General features: G+C 64.8%; 1 protein-coding gene across 2 annotated transcripts; it reads left to right on the forward strand.

Moving 5' to 3' along the window:
• Positions 1-243: 243 nt before the first annotated feature.
• Positions 244-20,066, forward strand: PCGF3 (polycomb group ring finger 3). Of its 2 annotated transcripts, none has more exons than XM_037529409.2 (10): positions 244-268; positions 4,047-4,368; positions 5,798-5,915; positions 6,589-6,685; positions 7,118-7,173; positions 10,253-10,363; positions 10,867-10,955; positions 13,001-13,138; positions 16,626-16,706; positions 16,835-20,066. In XM_037529409.2, exons 3-10 carry the CDS (start codon positions 5,807-5,809, stop codon positions 16,880-16,882), a joined length of 729 nt encoding a protein of 242 aa, XP_037385306.1. In that variant the 5' UTR covers positions 244-268; positions 4,047-4,368; positions 5,798-5,806; the 3' UTR covers positions 16,883-20,066. The 2 variants fall into 2 exon arrangements, with proteins under 2 accessions (XP_037385306.1, XP_037385305.1); XM_037529408.2 differs by lacking the exon at positions 244-268 and adding an exon at positions 1,051-3,183.
• Positions 20,067-20,732: the final 666 nt, after the last annotated feature.

Genomic DNA, 20,732 nt, shown 5'->3' on the forward strand with positions numbered 1-20,732 from the left:
GCCCGCCCCGGCCGCCCGCCCCGCCCCCGGCCGCCCGCCCCGCCCCCGACCCGGCGGCGAGGTGGGAGCGGGTCGCGCAGCGCGCATGCTCCTAGCGCGGCGCCCCCGACTCGCCGCTCGGCTCCGCTCGGGCATTTCCGCCTCTTTGTTTTAAACTCCGGACGGGTTTTTTTCTCCGGCTCGTGGGGGGGACCCGGCGGAGCGGCGCCCCCTCCCCCTCCCGGCGCGGCCCCCGCGTGCGCCCCGCTCGCCGCAGCCCACACGGCAGGTCAGTGCGTCCGCGCCCGCCGCGGCCCGCCGCGCCCGCTCCCCGGCCGGGCCTCGGCCCCGCGCCCGCCGGCGCCCGCACCCCCGCGCCGGGCCGGCCGCCCGCCCGCCCGCCCGCCCGCCCGACCGACCGGCCGGGGCCGCGGAGCCCGGGCCGCCACCCGGGAGAGCCGGCGCCCGGGAGTCGGGACCCGGGGAGGCCGGGCCGGGAGTCTGGGCCAAGGGAGGCCGGGCCGGGGAGTCGGGACCCGGGGAGTCTGGGCCAAGGGAGGCCGGGCCGGGGAGTCGGGACCCGGGGAGGCCGGGCCGGGAGTCTGGGCCAAGGGAGGCCGGGCCGGGGAGTCGGGACCCGGGGAGTCTGGGCCAAGGGAGGCCGGGCCGGGGAGTCGGGACCCGGGGAGGCCGGGCCGGGAGTCTGGGCCAAGGGAGGCCGGGCCGGGGAGTCGGGACCCGGGGAGTCTGGGCCAAGGGAGGCCGGGCCGGGGAGTCGGGACCCGGGGAGGCCGGGCCGGGAGTCTGGGCCAAGGGAGACTGGGAGGGGAGGGTCGGGACCTGGGCCGGGACCTGGGGAGGATGAGATGGGGGAGTCAGGACCTGGGCCAGGATGGGGAGGCCGCGTCGGGGAGTCAGGACCTGGGGAGTCCGGGAGGGGGAGTCTGGACCAAGGGAGGCCAGGACGGGAGGGTCGGGACCTGGGCCAGGACCTGGGGAGGCCGGGATGGGGGAGCCGGCCCTGGGGAGGTCGGGACCCTGGCTGGGACCAGGGAGTCTGGGCAAGGGGAGCTCGGACCCGGAGTCAGGGCTGGGGAGGCTGGGACCCTGGGCCCTTGGCAGCCTGGGGAGTCAGGCCGGGGAGGCTGGGGCCCTCCACTGGCAGCGGGGGAGGCTGCGTCCCTCAGCCAGGACTGGGGAGTCAGGACCCAGGTTGCCAGGACTCTTGGGGAGACTGGGACCCTCTGTGACAGGACCTGGGGACTCTGGGCAGGTAGGACCAGGGCAGCTGGACGCAGAGTGGGCCCTGAGGTGCCCCAGGACCCAACTCAGGATTAGCCCAGTAAGGAGACCTGGAACCCCAGAGTGGCCCCAGAGCAGCGGGTTCTGGAGCAGCCTTGGGAGCACTCCTGGGCCCCCAGACAGCGCCCACCTCAGGACCCCGGAACTGCTAGAGGAAGTCTCATGGGGCCAGGGCAACCAGGACCCCGGACTAGAGCTGGGGGTCAGGCTGCTATGGCTGGACTAGGGAAGCTAGACTCAAGGGGAGACTGGCACTCCCCAGAAGCCACTGGGGTCACCTGGACCCAGCAAGTGGCCTGCCAGGGGTGCTGGGGCCCAAGGTAGGCCCCAAGGGGTTGGGCCCTGCGGCAGGACCCCGAGGTGCCCTGAATCCGCCCAGTTGCTCAGCTGGGTCTCGCTGGAATGTGTGGCCCACGTGTCCCGGGTGGGCCCGCAGGTAGCAGCCCCCACCCCCTGCGGCTCTGTCCTCAGGCATCAGGCCAGCGCCACCAGCCCCTTGAGCAGGTGCTGCGGACTGGCGCCCTGGCTGCCAGGCTGACTGCCCATCACGTGGTGTCCAGCCCCGGGCCCGGCCTGCGCCTCGGCCACTGTCACCGCCTCCTTCCGTGGCGTGGGCACAGGCTGCCTCATCCCGAGCTCGAGGTGTTGCGGCAGCCAGGAGGCTGGGGCGGCCCAGTGCTGGGAGCGGGAGCAGGCAGGAGCACTCTGGGGTGTGTGTGGGGTCCTGCCCTGGGCCAGGAGAGTGTGGCAGGATCTGGGGGTGCTTCCACTGGGGCCCTGGGGTGTGCTTCTCCCTGGAGGACAGGCAGGTGGCCTTGGAGCCCTGTTGACTCTCAGATATCAGCTGGTGGCACAAGCTGGCTGTGGAGGAGGCCACTGGGGCTCCCTGCTGGGCTGCGGTCACTCCTTGACGCTTAGGAGAAAGCCTTCCCCCCACCCCCTCCCTATACCCACCCCCCTCCCCCTGCCGGGCCTGGGTGCAGGGCTGAGTCCGGCCTTTGAGAGGCTCTTGCTGTCATGCATCGCCCAGGACCTCCCTGCCTCACAGCCACCGTTTCCCACGTGCTTCTCAGCCTGCGCCTCGCTCCTTAAGGGGCTTAACCTGCCCCGTGGCGGCGCGGAAGATGCCCGTGCCTTGCCTCCAGGCTGTGGGGTCTGGGCCAGTGCCGGCTCTCAGAGGCTAGGGTGCCAGTGCCCGTGCGTGGAGTCTGGGCAGTGCTGGGGCCTCTGCCCCATGGCCCAGGGGCGAGAGGGGACGGGGGCGCACGGGGAGCAGGCAGTGGCCCCCACCCCTACTGAGTGACACTCCTCGCCCCCACCAGTTTTGCTGCAGCCATTGTGAATGGTCCGGGACGTCCCGGGTCCTGGCTCATTTCTGTTTGATTTCATTAGTTTTGTTTTTAAAAAAAACGCTCGCTGTGCGGTTCCCAGTCGCCTCATCCTGGCCCTGGTGGAGCCCGGCACCTGCGTCTGCCTGAGCTGGAGGGGCCGTGCGGGCGCCTGCACCAGCACTGGCTGTGGCCGGCCTCTTCTCTTTGGCCCGGGTCGTGCATCCGAGGTGGCCTGCGTGGGTGTCTGCCCAGGGCCTCGCCATGTGGACACTGGGCCCAGCCATGCGTGCGCGAGCGTGGCTGCCTCTGGGACGACCGGCGCACCCGGCTAGGTGGGTCAGGCAGAGGTCCCGTAGGGCCAAGGGTGACCCTGCTGCCTGTGTGCTGGGTTCAGTCCCGAGCAATGGCGGCCTCGCTTTCCCTTGGTGCTGCGGGGCTGTCCAGGGGCATCCTTGGTCCCTTCTGGGCCTGGGCTGCTGGCTGCAGTGGCTCTCGGCAGAGCTCAGCTCCCGCTCCTCTTTCTGCCGTCCCTGTCCTGGGGCTTCTCTTCCTGGAGACGCGTCTGTCTTGCGTGAGTATCCAGCCTTGCGGCCAGCGCCTCGGTCTCAGGTCACCAGTCGTCCTCTCAGAGCCACAGCCTGGCCCCCGTTGCCCGGAGGGGCTGTGGGAGCCTGTCCTTGGCCCGGTGGTCACGGCCCCACAGCTGAGCCCCGTGCACTGCCTGCACCGGGGACCCCGCGGGTGGGCTGGATGGTAGGGGCCAGGGCACCTGCCTGCCTCTCCCTGTATGGGGCGCAGACCCCTGGAACCCCACCCGGGGCCCACCCTGTTTTCTTCCCTCCCTCTGTTTTTTGGAAAAGGCAGGTTGAGTGTCAAGTCCTAGAACCGTAGGACAGGGAAAGGGTGGGCGGCCAGGCTGCCCTCAGACTGGGATCGGGCCATGTCTGGCTGTCTCAGGGTCTCCCTCCTGAAGCTCCCAGTCGCCCACAGTGGAAACCCCAGAGCCTCTGGGCCTTCCCCCCTTACCGCTGCCTCTTGTGTGCTGGGCCTGCCTGCCACTGCCCTCACCTGAGCTGACTCACCTGAGCACCCTCATCTGAGGTGTTTTCCTGGGCAGAGCCCGGAGGGCTCTCCTGGCCCCAGCAGGTGCCTGCGTGGTGGTGCCCACCCTGCTGGACGCCGCCCCACCCTGCTGCGAGCGCTCCCCTCTGGGACGGGCATCCGCATGGGTCACAGAAAGCGAGTGATTCTGTCCAGCTTAACCTCCAGTTTGCTGCTCGCTGTTCTATGACGCCCCATCCTCTCACATGTCACCTTAGAGCCCCCCTCCTTGGGGGCCGGCACAGACCTGCCTTTGGGGCCCAGAGCCTGCCGCGCCCGCGTCCTGAGGCTGGCCCAGGGAACACAGGTGACGCTCCTTCCTTGTCTCCACAGAGTCCAAGATGTAGCCACGTGGCCGCTGCCCTATCCAGGAAACGCGGAGGCCGCCCGGCTCCTGGCTCCGCGGGCCGGCGCTGCACCCGCTCCTGTACCACACCCGCTCCCACTGCTCCCGCCGCTGCTGCTCCCACACCCGGCCTGCGGGGTGACCGTGCGCGCATTTCTGTGCTGGAGGATGGCCGTGGGGCCCGGGCCAGAGAGGTGCTCGCCCGCGGAGCCCGCGCGCCTGAGCCCGCCCGCCCGCAGCAGCCGCCCTGGGACTGGGGCCTGAGGTCCATGCCGGCGCCGACGCGGGGTCAGCAGACGTCTGGAGGAGGTGAGGCACAGGGCCCCGCTTGGTCCCCGTGTGGCAGCTGAGCCTCACTGCTCTCCTGTGCTCGTGAGACGGTGCAGGCACGGCTGGGCGACTGTCGCCCCGACGCCTCCGCTGGGTGGTCAGCAGCCGAGGGCCTTCCCTGGCCGGGCTGCCACAGTGACCTGTTGGGGTCCCCTGCAGCATGGTTTCGGGGTGCTCTGGCCACACTGTCTTTCGAGCTGCATCTTTGTTGCCAGGAGCTTGTCACCGCCGAGTCCCCACTCTGCCGCCCTTGGTCCCCAGCCCGGGGGGCTCCGGCTGCCTGGGCCCTGCGCCCGGCTGCCCGGCCTTGGCGGGCGCCCTCTGGGTTCTGCATTTAAGTGCTGGTGACCCTATCTGTTCTCTTTGCAACTTTTTAAATTTTTTTTTTTTTTTTTTTATAGAGGCATGTTTTCTTTCTTTCTTTCTTTCTTTTCTTTCTTTCTTTTCTTTCTTTTCTTTTCTTTTCTTTCCTTTCCTTTCCTTTCCTTCCCTTTCCCTTTCCCTTTCCCTTTCCCTTTCCCTTTCCCTTTCCTTTCCCTTTCCCTTTCCCTTTCCCTTTCCCTTTCCCTTTCCCTTTCCCTTCCCTTTCCTTTCCCTTTCCTTTCCCTTTCCTTTCTTTCGTTTATACATGCGCTGGGTACAGTCAGAAGCGCGGGAGGGTGAGAGGATTCACCAGAGCCAGAGCGGGGAGCAGAGCAGGCAGAAGGACCGAAGGACACTGCTGAGGGGAGCAGCGGGCGGCAGGAGAGGTCTGCGCGCCATGTGGGACCCTCCTCCGGTGGCCGGGGAGCAGCCGGGGATCGAACCAGTGCTGCAGAGGCTGCGGGCAGCTTCGCAGCCCAGCGCTCAACCGCTGCGCCACCGGGGAGGCCCGCAACTTTTTAATTTTTAAAGATTGATTTACTTAAGAGCTGGGGTACAGGGCAGAGGCACGGGAGGGTGAGAGGATTCACCAGAAACAGTGGGGAACAGAACAGGCAGATGGACCAAAAGCACCGCTGAGGGGAGCAGCGGGGAGACAGGGGAGGTCTGTTGCGCCATGTGGGCATCTCCCTGGCCGGCCGGGAATTGACTCGCACTGCAGAGGCTGCAGGCAGCTTCACAGCACTGCGATCAACCGCCTACACCACCAGGAAGGCCGTGACCCTGTCTTTGAGCCTGTCTGGCATCAGGCTGGTCTCTGGACACCAGGTTGCGGTGCCCGGGCCTGCGGCCACGTGTCCAGCGTCCTTCTGCCCCAGAGCAGCTGAGCTGTGTACGGCGCAGCACCCAACCTCCCAGCCTCGCGCCCCTGACCACACCAGCTGCCCACCCCGTCCCAGGCAGGAGAGGGCGGGTGCCTCCTGGGGCTGCCGCGGGTCACCTGGGGCGTTGCAGGTCTTGATCCTCATGTGTTTTGTTCTTACAGAAGCCAAAGATGTTGACCAGAAAGATTAAACTCTGGGACATAAACGCCCATATCACCTGCCGCCTGTGCAGCGGGTACCTCATTGACGCCACCACGGTGACCGAGTGTCTGCACACGTGTGCGTGCCGGGGCCAGGGCGGGTGGGTGGGGCGGGGGCCGGGGCGTCCATCTGGGGCACCCGTGTCCCCTACATGGTCTGAAACATGCCTTTGACCGTTCCTAGCCCTGTGCTCTCATTCTGAGGCTTTTTTCTTCGCCCCCCAAAAAACTCTTAATTCTGGCAGGAAGCAGACGTAGGAACTGGGCTAAAGATTGTGGGATAAGCTGGAAGTTATGTCAAATGAGAAGTGCCAGGGGTGGCTCCAGCAGAGAGGAGGCATCACTTAAGGGGGCTGGGCTTGGGGAACCCCACGGCCAGGGGGAGCCCCAGCAGGAGCCCTATGGCCAGGCCCTGTTGCTGGGGCAGGGTGCAGCCCCAGGTGAGCCCCGTGCTTGCGGTTTGGCTCCAGCAACCACGGCGTCTTTGGGGCACAGCCTGGCCCTGGTGAGGGGTCGGGTGTCTGCCCTGCGGGAGGTTCTTGACTCGCGTCTTTCATTTTAGAGATAAGGTATCGGCTAGAGTTGATAGACTTCGTGTAAGGTAACGGCTGTGCGTGCCGTGGTCTCGGTGGGCATAGTTCTGTGTCTTTTTTGTTGTATTCCATCCAACTTGGTAGCACAGAGAAAGCCTTGATCTGGGTGGCCGGAGGGGCGCCACGCCCAGGCTGGCCCTCTGCCTCTCTCCCGCACAGTCTGCCGCAGCTGCCTGGTCAAGTACCTGGAGGAGAACAACACCTGCCCCACCTGCAGGATCGTCATCCACCAGAGCCACCCACTGCAGTACATCGGGTGAGCCCCCGCCCCGGCCTCCTGCCCCCGCCTGCCCCCCACGGGTGTGGCTCTAGGGTCAGCGCTGCATGCGGTGTTCAGATGCCACCGACTTGGGCCATGTGGCCTTGACATCTTCACAGATGGCGTTTGAGAAATAAAATTGACTTAAAAGTTAAGAAAGCTTAAAAAATTCTTATTCTCGAAGGAAATGTATCTTAAACATACTCGTAATTTATCATTTGAAAAGTCGAACCTGAAGTCTCTGGGCCCCGGGCTTTGGGACCTTTCAGAAGCCGCCCCCAGACCTGGGAGGGCCTGGCTGCAGGGCCTTGCTCTGCCTCCCTGAGAGGGGGAGCACAGTGGGGGCTCCCGGCACCAGTTCCTGCCACATCCCTCACGGGGTGAGGAGATCAGCCCAGCAGCCTCTCCTGACCCCCATCCTTCTCACAGCCATGACAGGACCATGCAGGACATTGTTTACAAGCTGGTTCCAGGCCTCCAGGAAGGTGAGTGTCCCCCACGGCTGGGGCTGCCCAGGCGGGGCGTCTGCAGACCTGATGCCCACTGAGAGTGGGGCATGGGTGCCAACAGGCTGCCCCTAGGCGCAGAGACGGCCGCTGCCTGTGCATGGCGCTGGGAACAGGTGCGAGGGCTCCGCCTGTTAGCCCCTAGCGAGGACTTGGGCCGCTCAAGCCCTGTCACTGCCCAGAGTTGCTGCACCTCCCCAGAGTGACGGTGGTTCGGGCCCCGTCTGCATCCGCAGGGACAGACCAAGAACGGACATGCTATGCACGTTCCCCGTCAGACGCGCTGCGGGGGCCTCAGACATGCCAGAGCAGCAGGTCGGGCCCTGGACTGCGCGGTGCCTCCTCTGTCACCGGGGCTGCTCAGGTGCTGCGCTGGCCCGAGCCCTGGGGGCGAAGCTGGCTAGGGCCTCAGGGCCCCACAGCCACTGGCCGACAGCCCTCCAGCCCGTGAGGAGGGGCTTCCTGGGGGAGCCGGCTCTGGTCTGTGTTGGGTCCCTTCTCGTTACTGCCGAGGCCTGTCTCCTCCGTCCTCGCCCTCCCCAGTGCCCCCCACATGATGCCCCCCCTTTGCGCAACATTCCTCGGCCCAGATACCCCATCTTCTGTAGAAGGGGCACAGCCCACCCCGTCTCCAGTGGCCTCTAGTGGCTGTCCCTGCTGCGCAGACTCGCCACACCGCTGAGGGAGGGGCTGCGCTGCAGCCGTGGAGCGTGGGACCAGTGGACGCCATGGCCTGCCCCTTTGTCAGCCGGCAGTTCTGGGTCTTGTTGGGGCTGGAGGCTTCTGCTCGCTCTGGGCCATGCCCGTGCAGCAGTCAGCCCTGGGCGTCCTGCATGGGTTGCGTTGTTGCTCAGGCTTTGGACTAGGGCAAGGTCATGGAGCTTCTGCATGAGGAGAAGCACCTTTAGCCCGTCGAGCCCTGAGAGGCTTTGGAATTGACTTTGTCCAGGAGCAGAAGACGCGTCCGCTGTGCCCCGCCGGCGCCCAGCACACACTGCCGGCACCTGCCCAGGCCCTTGCCTGGGTCCTTGGGTGGCTCCGCCCGGGGGGGTGCGTGAGGGAGAGCTCCTGTATGTCAAGGAGTGCACCCCTCGGCTTTTGGGCAGGGGTGCCTCTCCCTGCCCAGGCCGAGGCCTGCCAGGGCACTGTTCCCTGGGGATGGACGCCTGAGTCGGGCCACAGGTAGCCCGCCTCCATGCAGACGCCTGTGGGCTACGACCCTTTTCCCTGACTCAGTGTCCACACACCAAGAAACAACCACAGGGTTCCCAGAGGCAGGACACAGCTGCGAGACCTTGAGGCCTGAACCGGCCCAGGCTCCCCCAGCCGTGGTGCCCAGGTGGGGCTGGGAAGGCCCAGAAAGAGCAGGAGGTAATGGCAGGAGTGGCTCCGGGTGGCCGGCAGGCGGGGGGGGTGGGGTGGGGGTGGGGGGGGGTGTGGGGAGGAGAGGGTAGAAGGGCAGACCTCTGCCCAGAGCAGAACATCCAGTATTGGGGACCCCAATGCATGTGCCCTACAGGCAGCAGCCCAGGGAGGAGAGAGCAGGGAGGGGGAGCTGGAGGCACAGTGACTGAGTGCAGCCCCCGCAGAGCCTTCCCGGGCTGGGTGCACTCAGGCTGAGCAGTCGGGCGGCCGAGGGCGATGCTGGGGAAGCCAGAGAGGAGCCCACCCGGCTGAGCACTGAGGGCTCCCGTGCCAGGGCCTCTTCCTGCTCATGTGGGGGACACGTGGACAGGCAGGGGGAGGGGGTTGCCAGAGGCCCAGCCTGGGGGACCACACCGAGGGCGGGTGCTGGGCAGGAAGGAGGGGGGCACTGTGTGGGGGGAGCACAGGGCCAGACTATCTCCCTGCCCACCTGCTCCTTCCCCTGGACCAGCTTGTTCAGAACAGCAGTGGGATCTGTTGTCTGCAGGGTCCCTGGGTGTTGCCCCTGAAAGCCCCTGGAAGTGGTTTCTCCTGTCTTGCAAAGGCTGTGGACTCTCCGCTGTGTCACTTGACTCCACACCCTGGGGTCACTGCCTGCCCCACCCCGGCTCTGCTGTGCCCTGCCTTTGGGCAGGGTCCCCTGCTCTCCCTGGTTCGGGGCAGGGCGCCCATGTGGGCAACCCTGCCCTCTGAGTTCTCCACTTGTCAGTGTGGAGAAGGTCCTGGGGGTCACTGTGCAGGGGCTTTTGTAAGCCTCTCCCACTGCCCTGGCCACCCTGGCCCCGTTGGTGCTGCTCCTGGGGGATCGTATCCCGGCCCTAAAGCTGCACAGTGTCTCGGTGCCGTGGCCTGCACCCTCGGCCTGGGCAAGACTGCCCTGTGGGCACCTGGTTTCTGCTGCCGCGGGGCCTGGTCCCAGGTCCTGTCCACTCCCTGCGGACCCCCAGGGCCACTGCCCTGTCTCGGGTGCACCCGGCCCTGAGCATGCTGGCCTGGCCCTGGCATCCATGTGCTGCTGCCGCCCTTTCCATGGCGGGGTAGGGGGCAACTCAGCGGGGTGCTGGAGATGCAAGGGCAGAGGCCTGCGGGGAGCTGGGTCCCAGAGCCACTGCTGGCACTTTGGGGGCGTCCCTGTGCCCTCAACGCGCCTTTCCTTGCAAATCCACAGCTTCCGGACCCCTGGTCTGGTGGGTGCTCTGCCACCCTGGGCCTCACGTTCTCTCTTCTGGCTGCCCACGCACCCTCCAGGCTGAGCCCGAGCGGCTGTTCTACCGGCCGAGCTCCCATGTGTCACTTGCCCTGTGCGCCCCCGCCCCCATGCGCCCCTTACCTTATGTACCCCTCCCGCCCTCACCCTGTGCGGGTCCCCCTGGGCCCCTGAGATTCGGCAAGCTGTGGTGACGCAGGCACCGGGCGCTCTGCCCACCCAGGCCCAGCTCTGAGCAGCAGTTGTGGGGGCTGCCCTTGGTGGCAGGCCAGTGGGTGTCGTCCCTGCACATTGGGGTGGCGGCCAGCTGCCCGGCTCTTGTGGCCCTGGGGGGTGAAGGGCAGGCCAGGGTGGGGGCACCGCGCTGGGTGGAGGGCGCGGGGTTGGCGGGCGGGGCTGCAGAGTCAGGCCGCGTTGCTCTCGCAGCGGAGATGAGGAAGCAGCGGGAATTCTACCACCAGCTGGGCCTGGAGGTGCCTGGGGACGTCAAAGGGGACATCGGCTCTGCCAAACAGCACCTTGACTCCCACCGGAACGGTGAGTGGCGGGCTTGGGCCCACAGGGCCCTGGGGGGCAAGGGCGGGCGCAGGCCCCAGGACACACCTTGGGGCCTCCCTCCGTCCTGCGGCTTCGCTGCAGAAGGGCAGACGGCCACAGCTCTGGGGGGACTCGTGCTGTTTCCAAGTCTGCATTTCCCAGGACTCACGCCGCTCATTCGCACGCGCTGCCCTGGGGGAGGCGAAACGTGAGAGACGTCCCCGCCACGCGCGGCCTCGTGGCCTCCACTACTGGGGGCTTGACTGCTCGGCAGCCTGGCCGAGGGGGCACAGGGGCCAGGCCAGTGCCCGGTGTGGGGGAGTGGGGGCGTTGGGTGCTGGCCAGTGCTTGGCAGGGGTGCTGCTGCCTAGGCAGCTGTCTGGCTCTTAGGTCTCCACGGCACATGCGCACCCGGGGAGCACCTTTAGCATTCCAAGTGTCACGCAGGGTGTAGAGAATGATGTCAGGCCCTTGACTTGGTGACGTGGCGCTTCTGCCTGCAGGTGAAACCAAAGCAGATGACAGCGCGAACAAGGAGGCGGCAGAGGAGAAGCAGGAGGAGGACAACGATTACCACCGCAGCGACGAGCAGGTGGGCTGGCAGTGCTCGGTCCTGTCCTCCACTCACCGCCCCAGCACCCCCACCTCACGTTCCCAAACTGCTGCCGTGGCCCGTGGCCCCGAGGTGCACCTTCCCCACCCGTCCCCCCAAGCCAGGCAGCGGTGGCGTCTGGCCAGGGCCCGGCTGTAGGCAGCCATGTAGTGGTGACCAGCCGCGTGGCATTGGCTGTGTCGTCAGAAGTGGAAGCAGTGGAGCCCTTCGGCCCTGGCCAGAGCCCCTTCACCTGAATCCCAGAACACAACAGCCTCCAGGGGTGGTGGACAGACGGCCGGCTTCAGCTCCAGAAACGAGAAAATGCCCAGATGCCTCTTGGAACATTCAGTCAGTAGGGCAGGAGGCCAGATGGGGGGATAGAACGGCTGCCTACCTGCCTGGGCCCTGGGACGAGAGCCGCCAGAAAGCCCCAAAGGCCAAAAATGCAAGGCAAGGGCTGTAGCAATACAACACGACACCCATAGGGGTCTGTGGCTGCAGCCAGGCAAGGGATATGCCCCAGCAGGGGACAGGGCAGTATCTAGGTCTCACCCGCTAGCAACGGCAAGAGGCCTTGGGCTCCAGGAACAACCACTGCGGGGTTTATACCTCACCTGGATAGTGTCAGGGATGGTCGCCACCAGCCACCAGGAGTCTGGGGAGCAGTGGCCAGTGCGATGGGCACCACTGGCCCCCAGAGGCAGGTCAGAGACCCAGGGTCACAGCTCCTGGGAATTGTCGGGTGACTCCGGCAACAACAGCCCTTAAAGATGCCGGGCTGGGGCCTTGTCGGGATGGAGAGGCAGGATGGAGGCCCGTCCCCACAAGGGTCTTAGGTCCTCTCCCTCCGGGGGGTTGGCGACTGCATGGGTCTTTCTTCTTTGGAGAGGGGAACAGAGTTCTGCCCTCTTCCTTTCTTTGGAGACGGGAACTCTGCTCCCTCTGGCCCTGGCTTCTAGCCTTCAGGGAGCCCCACCCACAAGTCTGATTGGACCATTTTCCAATTCTGTGGCTGCTTGGACCATTTAGCACCAATGAGCTCATAGTTCGCACCTGATTGGTCCATTCCATGATCCAGGCAGCACACAGTTGCATAAAAGGGCTCAGAGGAGCACCTGCCTCAACAGATTTGTGGAGTGGGGAGACACCAGCACCGGTGGTGCTGCTGCCGCCGGTTCCAAAAGTGGTTCCGCAGCTCCAAGGCCCGGCTCCTGAGTCTCTGCAGGCAGAGTCCTGGCGTGGGCAGGCGTTCCCCATTGCTTTTAAACTTCCGATCTGGAGGCTCATTTTTGCCTTTTCTTTTTATCCAAACGTGCTTAAGGTGCATCGGTCAGGGCCAGCCAACAGCTTCCACCAGTCAGTGCCTGAACTCTGCCCGTGGCCCCCAGGGCCCTGTGGCCAGAGCCTTTGCTCCCCCTTTGGCACTTCGCCAGCATCGCTGTCTCTTGCTCATGCAGGAGCAGCTTTTGGGGGTTGGAGCACATGTGGGTCTGTGCTGGGGCTGGCCCGCGGGCCCCGCGTCTGACCCCAGGTGTGGTCTGGTGTGCGGTTGGCTCGGCCTCTGCTCGCTGGGGCGGTGGGTATCCCAGCCCTTGGGCCTCGTGGCTCCAGAACCCGGGCCTGTGCCTGCCGCTCCTCAGGCAGGTGGCTGGGGGCCTTCGCCTCCGCAGGGTCCTGTGCCCCGCCCTTGCTCGCGGCTCCCCCAGCGCCACCCTCTTCCAGAGCCAGTGTCTTGCTGTGTCCTGTGGGAGGCGTGTCCCACAGGGCGGGTGTCTGCTACCATGGTGCCCGGGGCCCGACCCGGCCGCACACAGTGGGCATGGGAGAGGAGCCGCCAGAGCCACTCGGGTCCGTCACATGCCCCTTCAAAGAAACAAACACGTTTTAAAATAACGTGTGTAAAATTGGCTCAAAAAATTGTTTCCCATGTTGAGGTCAAAGCAGGTTTCTCACCCCAAAAGCGCCAAGGCGCTCAGACTCGCGGGCCGGCAGGTCTCCGGGCGCCTGAGGCCGCGCCGCCCGCTGACGCGCGCCGCCCCCAGGTGAGCATCTGCCTGGAGTGCAACAGCAGCAAGCTGCGGGGGCTCAAGCGCAAGTGGATCCGCTGCTCCGCCCAGGCCACCGTTTTGCACCTCAAGAAGTTCATCGCCAAGAAGCTGAACCTGGCCTCCTTCAACGAGGTGAGCTGGCTGCGGTCCTTCCCGCCATGGGGGCGCTTGGGAAGTTCTTGGGGGTGTTGTGTTTTTTTTGTTTGTTTGTTTTTGGTTTTTTTGGTTTTTTTTTTTTTTTTTTTTGACAACTCTGGTCAGAAATTCTTTTTTTTTTTTTAAAGATTATTTATTTATACGAGCACTGGGTACAGTCAGAAGCACGGGAGGGTGAGAGAATCCACCAGAGCCAGAGCGGGGAGCAGAACAGACAGACTGACGAAATACACTGCTGAGGGGAGCAGCGGGCAGCAGGAGGGGTCTTTCGCACCATGTGGGACCCTTACCCTGTGGCCGGGGATTGAACTGGTGCTGCAGAGGCTGCAGGCAGCTTCGCAGCCCAGTGCTCAACCACTGCGCCACCAGGGGAGGCCCTGGTTGGAAATTCTTTATCAGAAAAACCTCGGTTTGTTTTGACTCTCCAAATATCGCGCCAGGAGGTGACAGTGCGGCTGACGGAAGCCCCCGCCCTTGCACTGTGGCCCCCCCCAGCTCCCCCTCAGCAGTGGACTAAGGGGGAGGTATGGAGGCCACGGGGCAGGCCATCGTGGAGGCTCTCTGGGAGACAGGCAGGGGGTGGAGGGGCCGAGACAGGCGTGCAAGCTGCAGGTACGTCAGAGCAGCAGTCTCCCCAGGCACCTGGCACACGCCAGCCCCGGCCCTGGAGAGAGAATCTCTGGACTCCTCATGGGGCACAGGCGGTGGGACCTGAGACCCCTGGAGGGCAGAGGCAGAGGCTGCAGCACGGGGCAAGGACTGCCTGGACACAGGACAGATGGCCCTGGACACAGGATGGACGGATGAGCTTGAACATCTGACCCGGGTGGTATCTTGCACCCTCAGTATTGGAGCCCTGAGCTGCTGCTCACAGCAGGATATGCGAGGGCAGCCTTGTTGCTGCTCGCTCGGGCGTGGGACAGCCTAGATGTCCCTCGACGACGGCTGGGCCCAGAGGTGTGGTCCCCACATACACCCCAGGGAACTACGTTGCTCTAGGGAAGGGTGAAATGCAGCTGTAGTCAGCAGATGGGGGGATTTGAGAGAATTATGTGCAGCAGAGTCAGTCAGAATGATAAAAACATGCTGGACTATAACACGGGCATTTTGATGACGTAAAACACTCATAAAATGAAGCCAGTGGACATCAGTAAACACCCTGAGGGCACTGATATGCTGGGGATGTAGAGATGAAAATTAACATACCCCTCAAACCCAAAATAACCCTCAAGAAAGTGAAAGAATTTGATTGGCAGCAAAAAGCAAGAGAAAAACAAGCTGTGAGAGGGGGCCCAGGAAGAAACTGCTGGGCGGGGGGCTGGTGCTTGCTCTGCAGGACCTGCGGGAATAGCTGACCAGTATGGGGCCAGGGAATGGCCAGGCTTCTCGTCCAGCGGGCACCCAGAGCATGGGCAGCGCAGCTAGACAGCAAGGGCCAGTCAGCAAGGGGCTCAGGACCCCGCAGCTGTGGGCAGACCCACAGCAGAATAAAGGAGGAGCAGCAGCCTCCCGTGGCACGCCAAGTCAGGGCCCGCCATTCAGGAAGCCTCTGCCAGACGCTGCCGAATTTACCTTTTTCTCAAGAGCACACGGAACAGTCTCAAAGACAGATCATATGTTGGGACAAATCAAGTGTCAGTAAATTTATGAATATTAAAATGCCAAGTATTTTTATCTGATTGAAATGCTATTACCCTAGAAATGAACCACAAAAAGAAAACTGGACAAACCTCAGACACATGGAGATTAAAATGCTTGCTTCTCAGAAATCTCTGGTCAACAAGGGAAATAAAGCAAACGCAATACTAGGTCATGAAGGGAAAGGGAAACGCAAGTTTTCAGACCCATGTGAGGGAGCAGGAGCGGCACAGGACAACCGAGAACGACCCCCAGCACCTTGGAAAAGGACAAAGCCAAGGTTAATAGAAGGAAACGGAAAATCAGTGAGACCAGAAAGTGGGAAGACAATGTAGAAGATTGAGGACACCAGGAGTTGGTGTTTCTAAAAACACACATTGAGAAAACTTCAGGCTCACCAAGGAGAGAATGAGTAGGATCAGGATCAGAAGACGGGGACATCAGTGGGTCCCACAGAACCCCAGAGGACATCCCAGACCACGGGTGAGCCCTGCCCACCTGGCTGGCCAGGGACATCAATCAAATAAAGCCTGACCAGCCCAGGACCAGATGGCTTCCAGGTGGGCCCTGCCAAGCCTTCGGCGGGGTGCCTAGGCCTGCGGGGCTCCCTGGGTGGCGCTTTCGGGGAAGCGGGGGCTGCCGGCCTCACCCAGGAGGGGACGTCACAGAACAGGCTGCAGCCAAACGCTGGCGAGCACAGGCACAGGACTCCACAACAGAACGCCACACAGCAGCCCGCGGCCTGCGCAGAAGAGCAAGGGAGGTTCGGCATCCGGCTGGGTTGGAAGCACTGAGGCACGGGAGCACAGAAACCCCGTTGGGAGGTGCTGCTTTATTGAGGGAGACTCAGCCGTGGGCATGGCCTCAGCCTGGCAGCAGGGGCCGAAAGCCTTCTAGGCTCAGGGACTGGGCAGGGCCCTCGGGCCCACAGCTGTGAGACTCGGGGCCGGATGTCCCAGCCATGGCAGTCGGGCAGTAGTGGGAGCCAGGAAGGGTCTAACGGAAGGAGGCTGCGTCGGCCGCGCAGGTGTCTGGTTGCGGTGTGGCGCACCACGTGCGTGCTGCAGGACGCAGGCTCCCTAAGGTCTCGGGACAGATGCAGAAACCTCGTGGACTCTGCCAGAAATCTATTGGAAAGAAAGAATTTGAGCAGTGAGGTGGCAGCTGCAAAATTCTGTCTGTTCCTGTGTACACGTGACCCCACGAGGAGAGGCAAGGAAGCGATTCAGTTCACAGCAGGGTGGTTCGGGCCCAGGGACAAAGCCCAAGGAGGTGGGGGTCTGGACAGCGAGGGCTGTCCCAGTGCAGTGCAGGGGGTTGGAGGCGCAGCGCCGGCCAGGAGAGGTCACCTGGACTGGAGCTGCGAGGACTGGCCACGGGGAGGACTGACTGGCTGCGCGCCGCAGACCCTGGAGCACCGGAGAGACCAGCGTCGGGCGAGGTGTGAAGTGCCGAGGTGTTGAGACGCGGAGTGAGGCGCCGAAGCGGAGTGCAGGCGGGGGTTGCCGTCCCGGAGTGCAGGAACCCGGTGCAGCGGGGCGGGCGGTTGAGGCCCTCGAGGGATGCGCCGGGGGCGCCTCAGCGCTGCAGGCCCGAGGGTGGGAGCCGACCCTGCGCAGGGGAGGGGGCGGCGGCTTGGGCCGGCCCGGTGGGGCCGTTGGGGGGTGCATCCGAGCGGGCCTGGCCGGCTGGGCCCCAAGCTCAGCATGGGGCTGGACACTGCGTTAGACGGGGCTCCTGGCGGCCTCGCGTGCGCGCGGGCGGGAAGGGGCCGCGGGAGCCCGGGCCGGGCGCGCCGGGCCTGACCGAAGCCCCTGTCCGCCAGCTGGACATCCTGTGCAACGAGGAGATCCTGGGCAAAGACCACACGCTCAAGTTCGTGGTGGTCACGAGGTGGAGGTTCAAGGTGAGGTGCAGCGGCTCCGGGATCCGCGGTACCCGCTCTTGGCGGGTGGAGGGGCAGGGAGGGGGCCGGAGTGGGGGGGAGGGGGCATCTGGCCACCCGTGCACCTGCTGAGCCGCGCGCGCCTGCAGAAGGCGCCGCTACTGCTGCACTACAGGCCCAAGATGGACTTGCTGTGAGCACGTCGGCTGGCCCCGGCCTCGGCCTGCGAGGACCGCGTGTCTGAGGAGAACATTCGCGATTCGCCCGCGGCGCCCACGCGGACTCGGCGCCAGCGCTGGAGACAGGAGCCGCCGCGGACGCCCCGCTGTGCCTGGGCCCTGGGGCCGTGCTGCCGGGGAAGCAGGGCCTGGGCGCCCGGGACGCTTGCACGCCCGTTGAGTCCTTCTAAGTTACTGAGAACAGCCCGCGGCGGTGAGTGTTGCCTTTAGACCCCGCAGACCGGGCAGGAGCCGGGCCTGGCACAGCCTGCGGGCTCAGCCGCACGCCAGCCGGGCCTGGTCTCCACGCTGGGAGCGCGCGGGACAACAGGCCCGGCCAGCAGGGTGGCCCCGGCCCAGGGCAGAGGGCCCTGTGCACTGCAGGTGCAGAACCCTGCACCCCCGTGTCTGACGTCTCCCTCCAACCTCGCTTTGCTCAGAAGCGAGAGGGTGGCGGCCACGTTGGGCCTTTCCCGTGAAGGTGCCCTCGGATGGGGCTGAGCCACGGTGTGGACCAGGCAGGCCCCGAGTGCCCGGAGTCACCCAGGGATGGAGGCCCGATCCCAGGCCATGGCTGATGGGCGGGACAGCATGCTGCTCACCTGCCTCCAGGCTGCCCCCTCCTCCCAAATGCTCACATTTTGGTGGAATCAGAGGGAAAACCAGCCCCACCCAGGTCTGTGCTCCGTCAGAACAAGCCCGGGCAGGTGTGGCACTGGCAGGAGGGCCTGGCTCAGGCCGCCTGTCTGCCGTCCCTCCGAGTGAGACGCGGAGCTGGCCGGCATGTGCAGCAGCCAGGGGCGCCGGCCGCTGGGGTCCATGCAGCGGGGCAGGCCTTTGGGGTGTAACAAGGCTTTGCTAGAAACGGGTCTGAACCGTTCCTGCTCAAAGCCCGCGGACTCCCGGTGCCGCCCAAGCCTGCTGTACGCCTGCGGGGCCACGGGCAGACACGGGAGCAAACATTACCTGTCTACCTCAAACGCACGGGCCACCACAGGCCCTCTCTGCGGCCCGAGTCTGTCGGCGCGTCGGTGCCTGTGGGGGGGATAGGGTGCAGCCGGCGGGCGTCCAGACCAGGCGCGGCGTCGCGGTCACTTGGACCGCGTGGTGCTAAGCCGACATGGGCCAGGGCCTGGCTGCCGTGGGCGGAGCTCAGCGCAGAAGTTCCTATTTTTCTAAGACTCCGTCGTCAGACGGGCGCCCGCCCGGCCCGACCAGCCTTACGGCCAGCAGCTACGCGTCCAGCCTGCCCAGCCCGGCCAGCCTTCACTTACCATCGAGGGGCTGACGTGTGTTTTCCTGGCGTGGGAGCAGGGCCAGGCCTGACCAGCCTGCAGAGTCTGGGCCTGTGTCTCCAGCACGGACCCGCTGCCCCGTGGTCTCTCTGGGCACCGTTTTCATGAAAATGGAAATTCAGATAGAATATATAATATTGAATTTAAGATTTGGGGGGGTTAAAAAACTTTATAAGATTATTTATTCTATTTTAAGCTTCTACCATGTTCCCGGCCGGTGGCTGGGCTGGCACCATCACAGGCGAGAGGGGCCGTGGGGCCCGCGGGCGTCTCCGCTTGCCCGGCCAAGTCTGCAGGGGCCCGTGGTCAGGCTGGGCTACGGCCTTCGCCCGCTGCCGGAGCAACGGGGCGCACTTGCAGCTTCTGGTTTGGCTTTCCTGGGCAGTTGTGAGGCGGTGGCTGCCGGGCTGTGGATGCGCCTGCGGCAGCACCTGAACACACGTGCTGGCAGGGCGGGCGGGTGCCCCCGGCGCGGAGTCGTGCGTCAAGCCCCGGAGTGAGCGTCCGGGCAAGGGGCTGGTGTCTGCGTTGTACGTTGATGTCTGATGTGCGCTCAAAACGCAAAATAAACCCAGTGCAGGTGGCTACATCCCAGACGCCGGTTTGTCTATTTCCTCAGGAAGCACGCACCCCCGGCACATGTGCCCTTAGCGTGGTAAGCCCGTGTGTCTGCCTGGAACGTGTAGGTCAGAGCCCAGCACCCAAAGCACACCTGCCCCGCGGCGCTGGTCCCCCGCTCCCTGCCCTGCACGGCAGGCCCCTGGCGAGCGGCCGTGGCTGTGCCGGGCGTTTACACTTCGTGCTTTGTGTTGGTGTGTACTTTTGTACCATTGGTGGCTGGTTTTTGTCTAAACTATTTTTTTGAAAATTGCTTAAATGTTTTGATTTCATAATGGTGGAGCTTGTACTCGGTGTTTTGCCAATTATATGCTTGTAAGAAAAGCAAAAGACAGACGTCGCTGGAATTCTTCCAGGTGCTGCCACAGCTGCCCGGGTCTCACTACCCGCGAGAGCCTCAGCCTGACCTGCTGCCCCGGGTGGACAGCACCGCCAGCAGTGGTGTGGCTGCTGCACACATTGCCACACACGAGCTCCCACATGCACACTCCCACATGCTTGCACACACGCCCCCACATGCATATTCATACACACACACACACACACACACAGAGGCGCCACCCACTGTGCCGTTCCCCCCAGGACCAGCAGTGCGTGGCACACAGACCCCAACTGCAATTCTCGGGGCTGTACCCGAACAGACTTGTTCTGCTGGGAGATGGGCGGCTCCATCTGAGCCCTAGGTCAGCTCAGGTGAGAGAGGCCACCGGCCCCGCCCACCCGGCCCTCGTGAGTCCTGACCTGCCTGGACACTGGAGGTCAGGCCGGGCATGGCAGCCTGGTCTCCGTGGGAGTGAACAGGTCACTGCAAGGACTGGGCCGGGCTCTTGCAGGGATAGCCGTGTCAGCCTAAAGCCCCTGCACACAGCCTGCCCAGCCAAGCTTGCCCCCCAGCACTGTGGGCAGCTGAGCCCACACACGTCCTCCCATGTTACAGTTGCTGGCCGGCATCCCGGGCTGGCATCACCGGGGGTTAAAATCTCCCCTTTGCAAAGTAAGATTCTCGGATCAGCCACGCCCTGAGCTCTGCCCACTAGACCCACCTCGCTGTCCCTGGACTGCGGCCAACAGGGAAGATCTGGGAGCTTTCTGAAAGGACTGGCCCCTCCCAGTCCCCCTGGCCAGGAGGGACCCGCGGAGCCGGTTCCCTGCCCGCCACCAGACTGCAAAGGGCCCTGAGAGCCTGCCCCAGCCCAGGCCCCTCACCTCTGTCACCAGACCCTGGCCCGAGGAGCCCTCAGCCCCCACCCCTGCTCGCTCCCGCATGCACAGCATTCTCCAGGGAGCCTGCGTGGGCCCCGCTTCCCTGCCCGCCCCGGGCAGACCCGCAGTTGGTAGGAACCGCCACCACGAGGGTGATGGACGCCGCCGCCACCAAGAAGACTGAGGCCCAGGCCCCTCAGCCCTCCCCCTTGGGGCACAGCAGGGCGAGGCTGCCTCCTCGAAACTGCTGCCTCGCCTGTTTGGAAAAGCGCCTCCTGCGGGGCTGTGTTTCCTCTGGGCGCGCTTGCCCGGGGAGCCCACGCCCGGGGCCACAGGTCTTCTCGGAGGAGGCTCTGGGCCCTGCAGACAGTGGCCGCCCCCCAGCCTGAGTGCCTGCGGCCCTGCTCCGATGCTGGGCACCCCTCCGCACCTCGTCTGCACGGTGACCCCCTGGGCTGAGAAGCCGGCCCACGAGGTGGAGCCCCCCTTGTGCAGAGCCCGGAGAGTCTTACTCGGGGCAGAAACGAGTCACTGTCTTTAATGGACAGTTAAATGAAGCCTCCAGCTGCGTTTCCAGTTTTCAGGCCCCGTTGGCTCCCGGAACCCTGGGGCGAGGGCTGGGCTGCTGTGGCCCTGCAGCAGCCGTTGCCCCTGTCAGGAGCCCGCAGTGGGCGCGGCACCTCTGCACGTGGGCAGGCCCCTGGCCGCCGCCC

The sequence above is a fragment of the Talpa occidentalis genome, unplaced genomic scaffold (genome assembly GCF_014898055.3).
Source record: "Talpa occidentalis isolate TD23 unplaced genomic scaffold, MPIMG_talOcc4v2.1 talOcc4.6, whole genome shotgun sequence".
NCBI lineage: Eukaryota > Metazoa > Chordata > Mammalia > Eulipotyphla > Talpidae > Talpa > Talpa occidentalis.

Bases quoted from the DNA above. Each gene is read 5' to 3' on its own strand.
- PCGF3 (XM_037529409.2), top strand. From the start codon at position 5,807: ATGTTGACCAGAAAGATTAAACTCTGGGACATAAACGCCCATATCACC. The intron at 6,686-7,117 runs GTGAGCCCCCGC...TCCTTCTCACAG, and splicing joins CACCCACTGCAGTACATCGG to CCATGACAGGACCATGCAGG. The intron at 10,364-10,866 runs GTGAGTGGCGGG...TTCTGCCTGCAG, and splicing joins CCTTGACTCCCACCGGAACG to GTGAAACCAAAGCAGATGAC.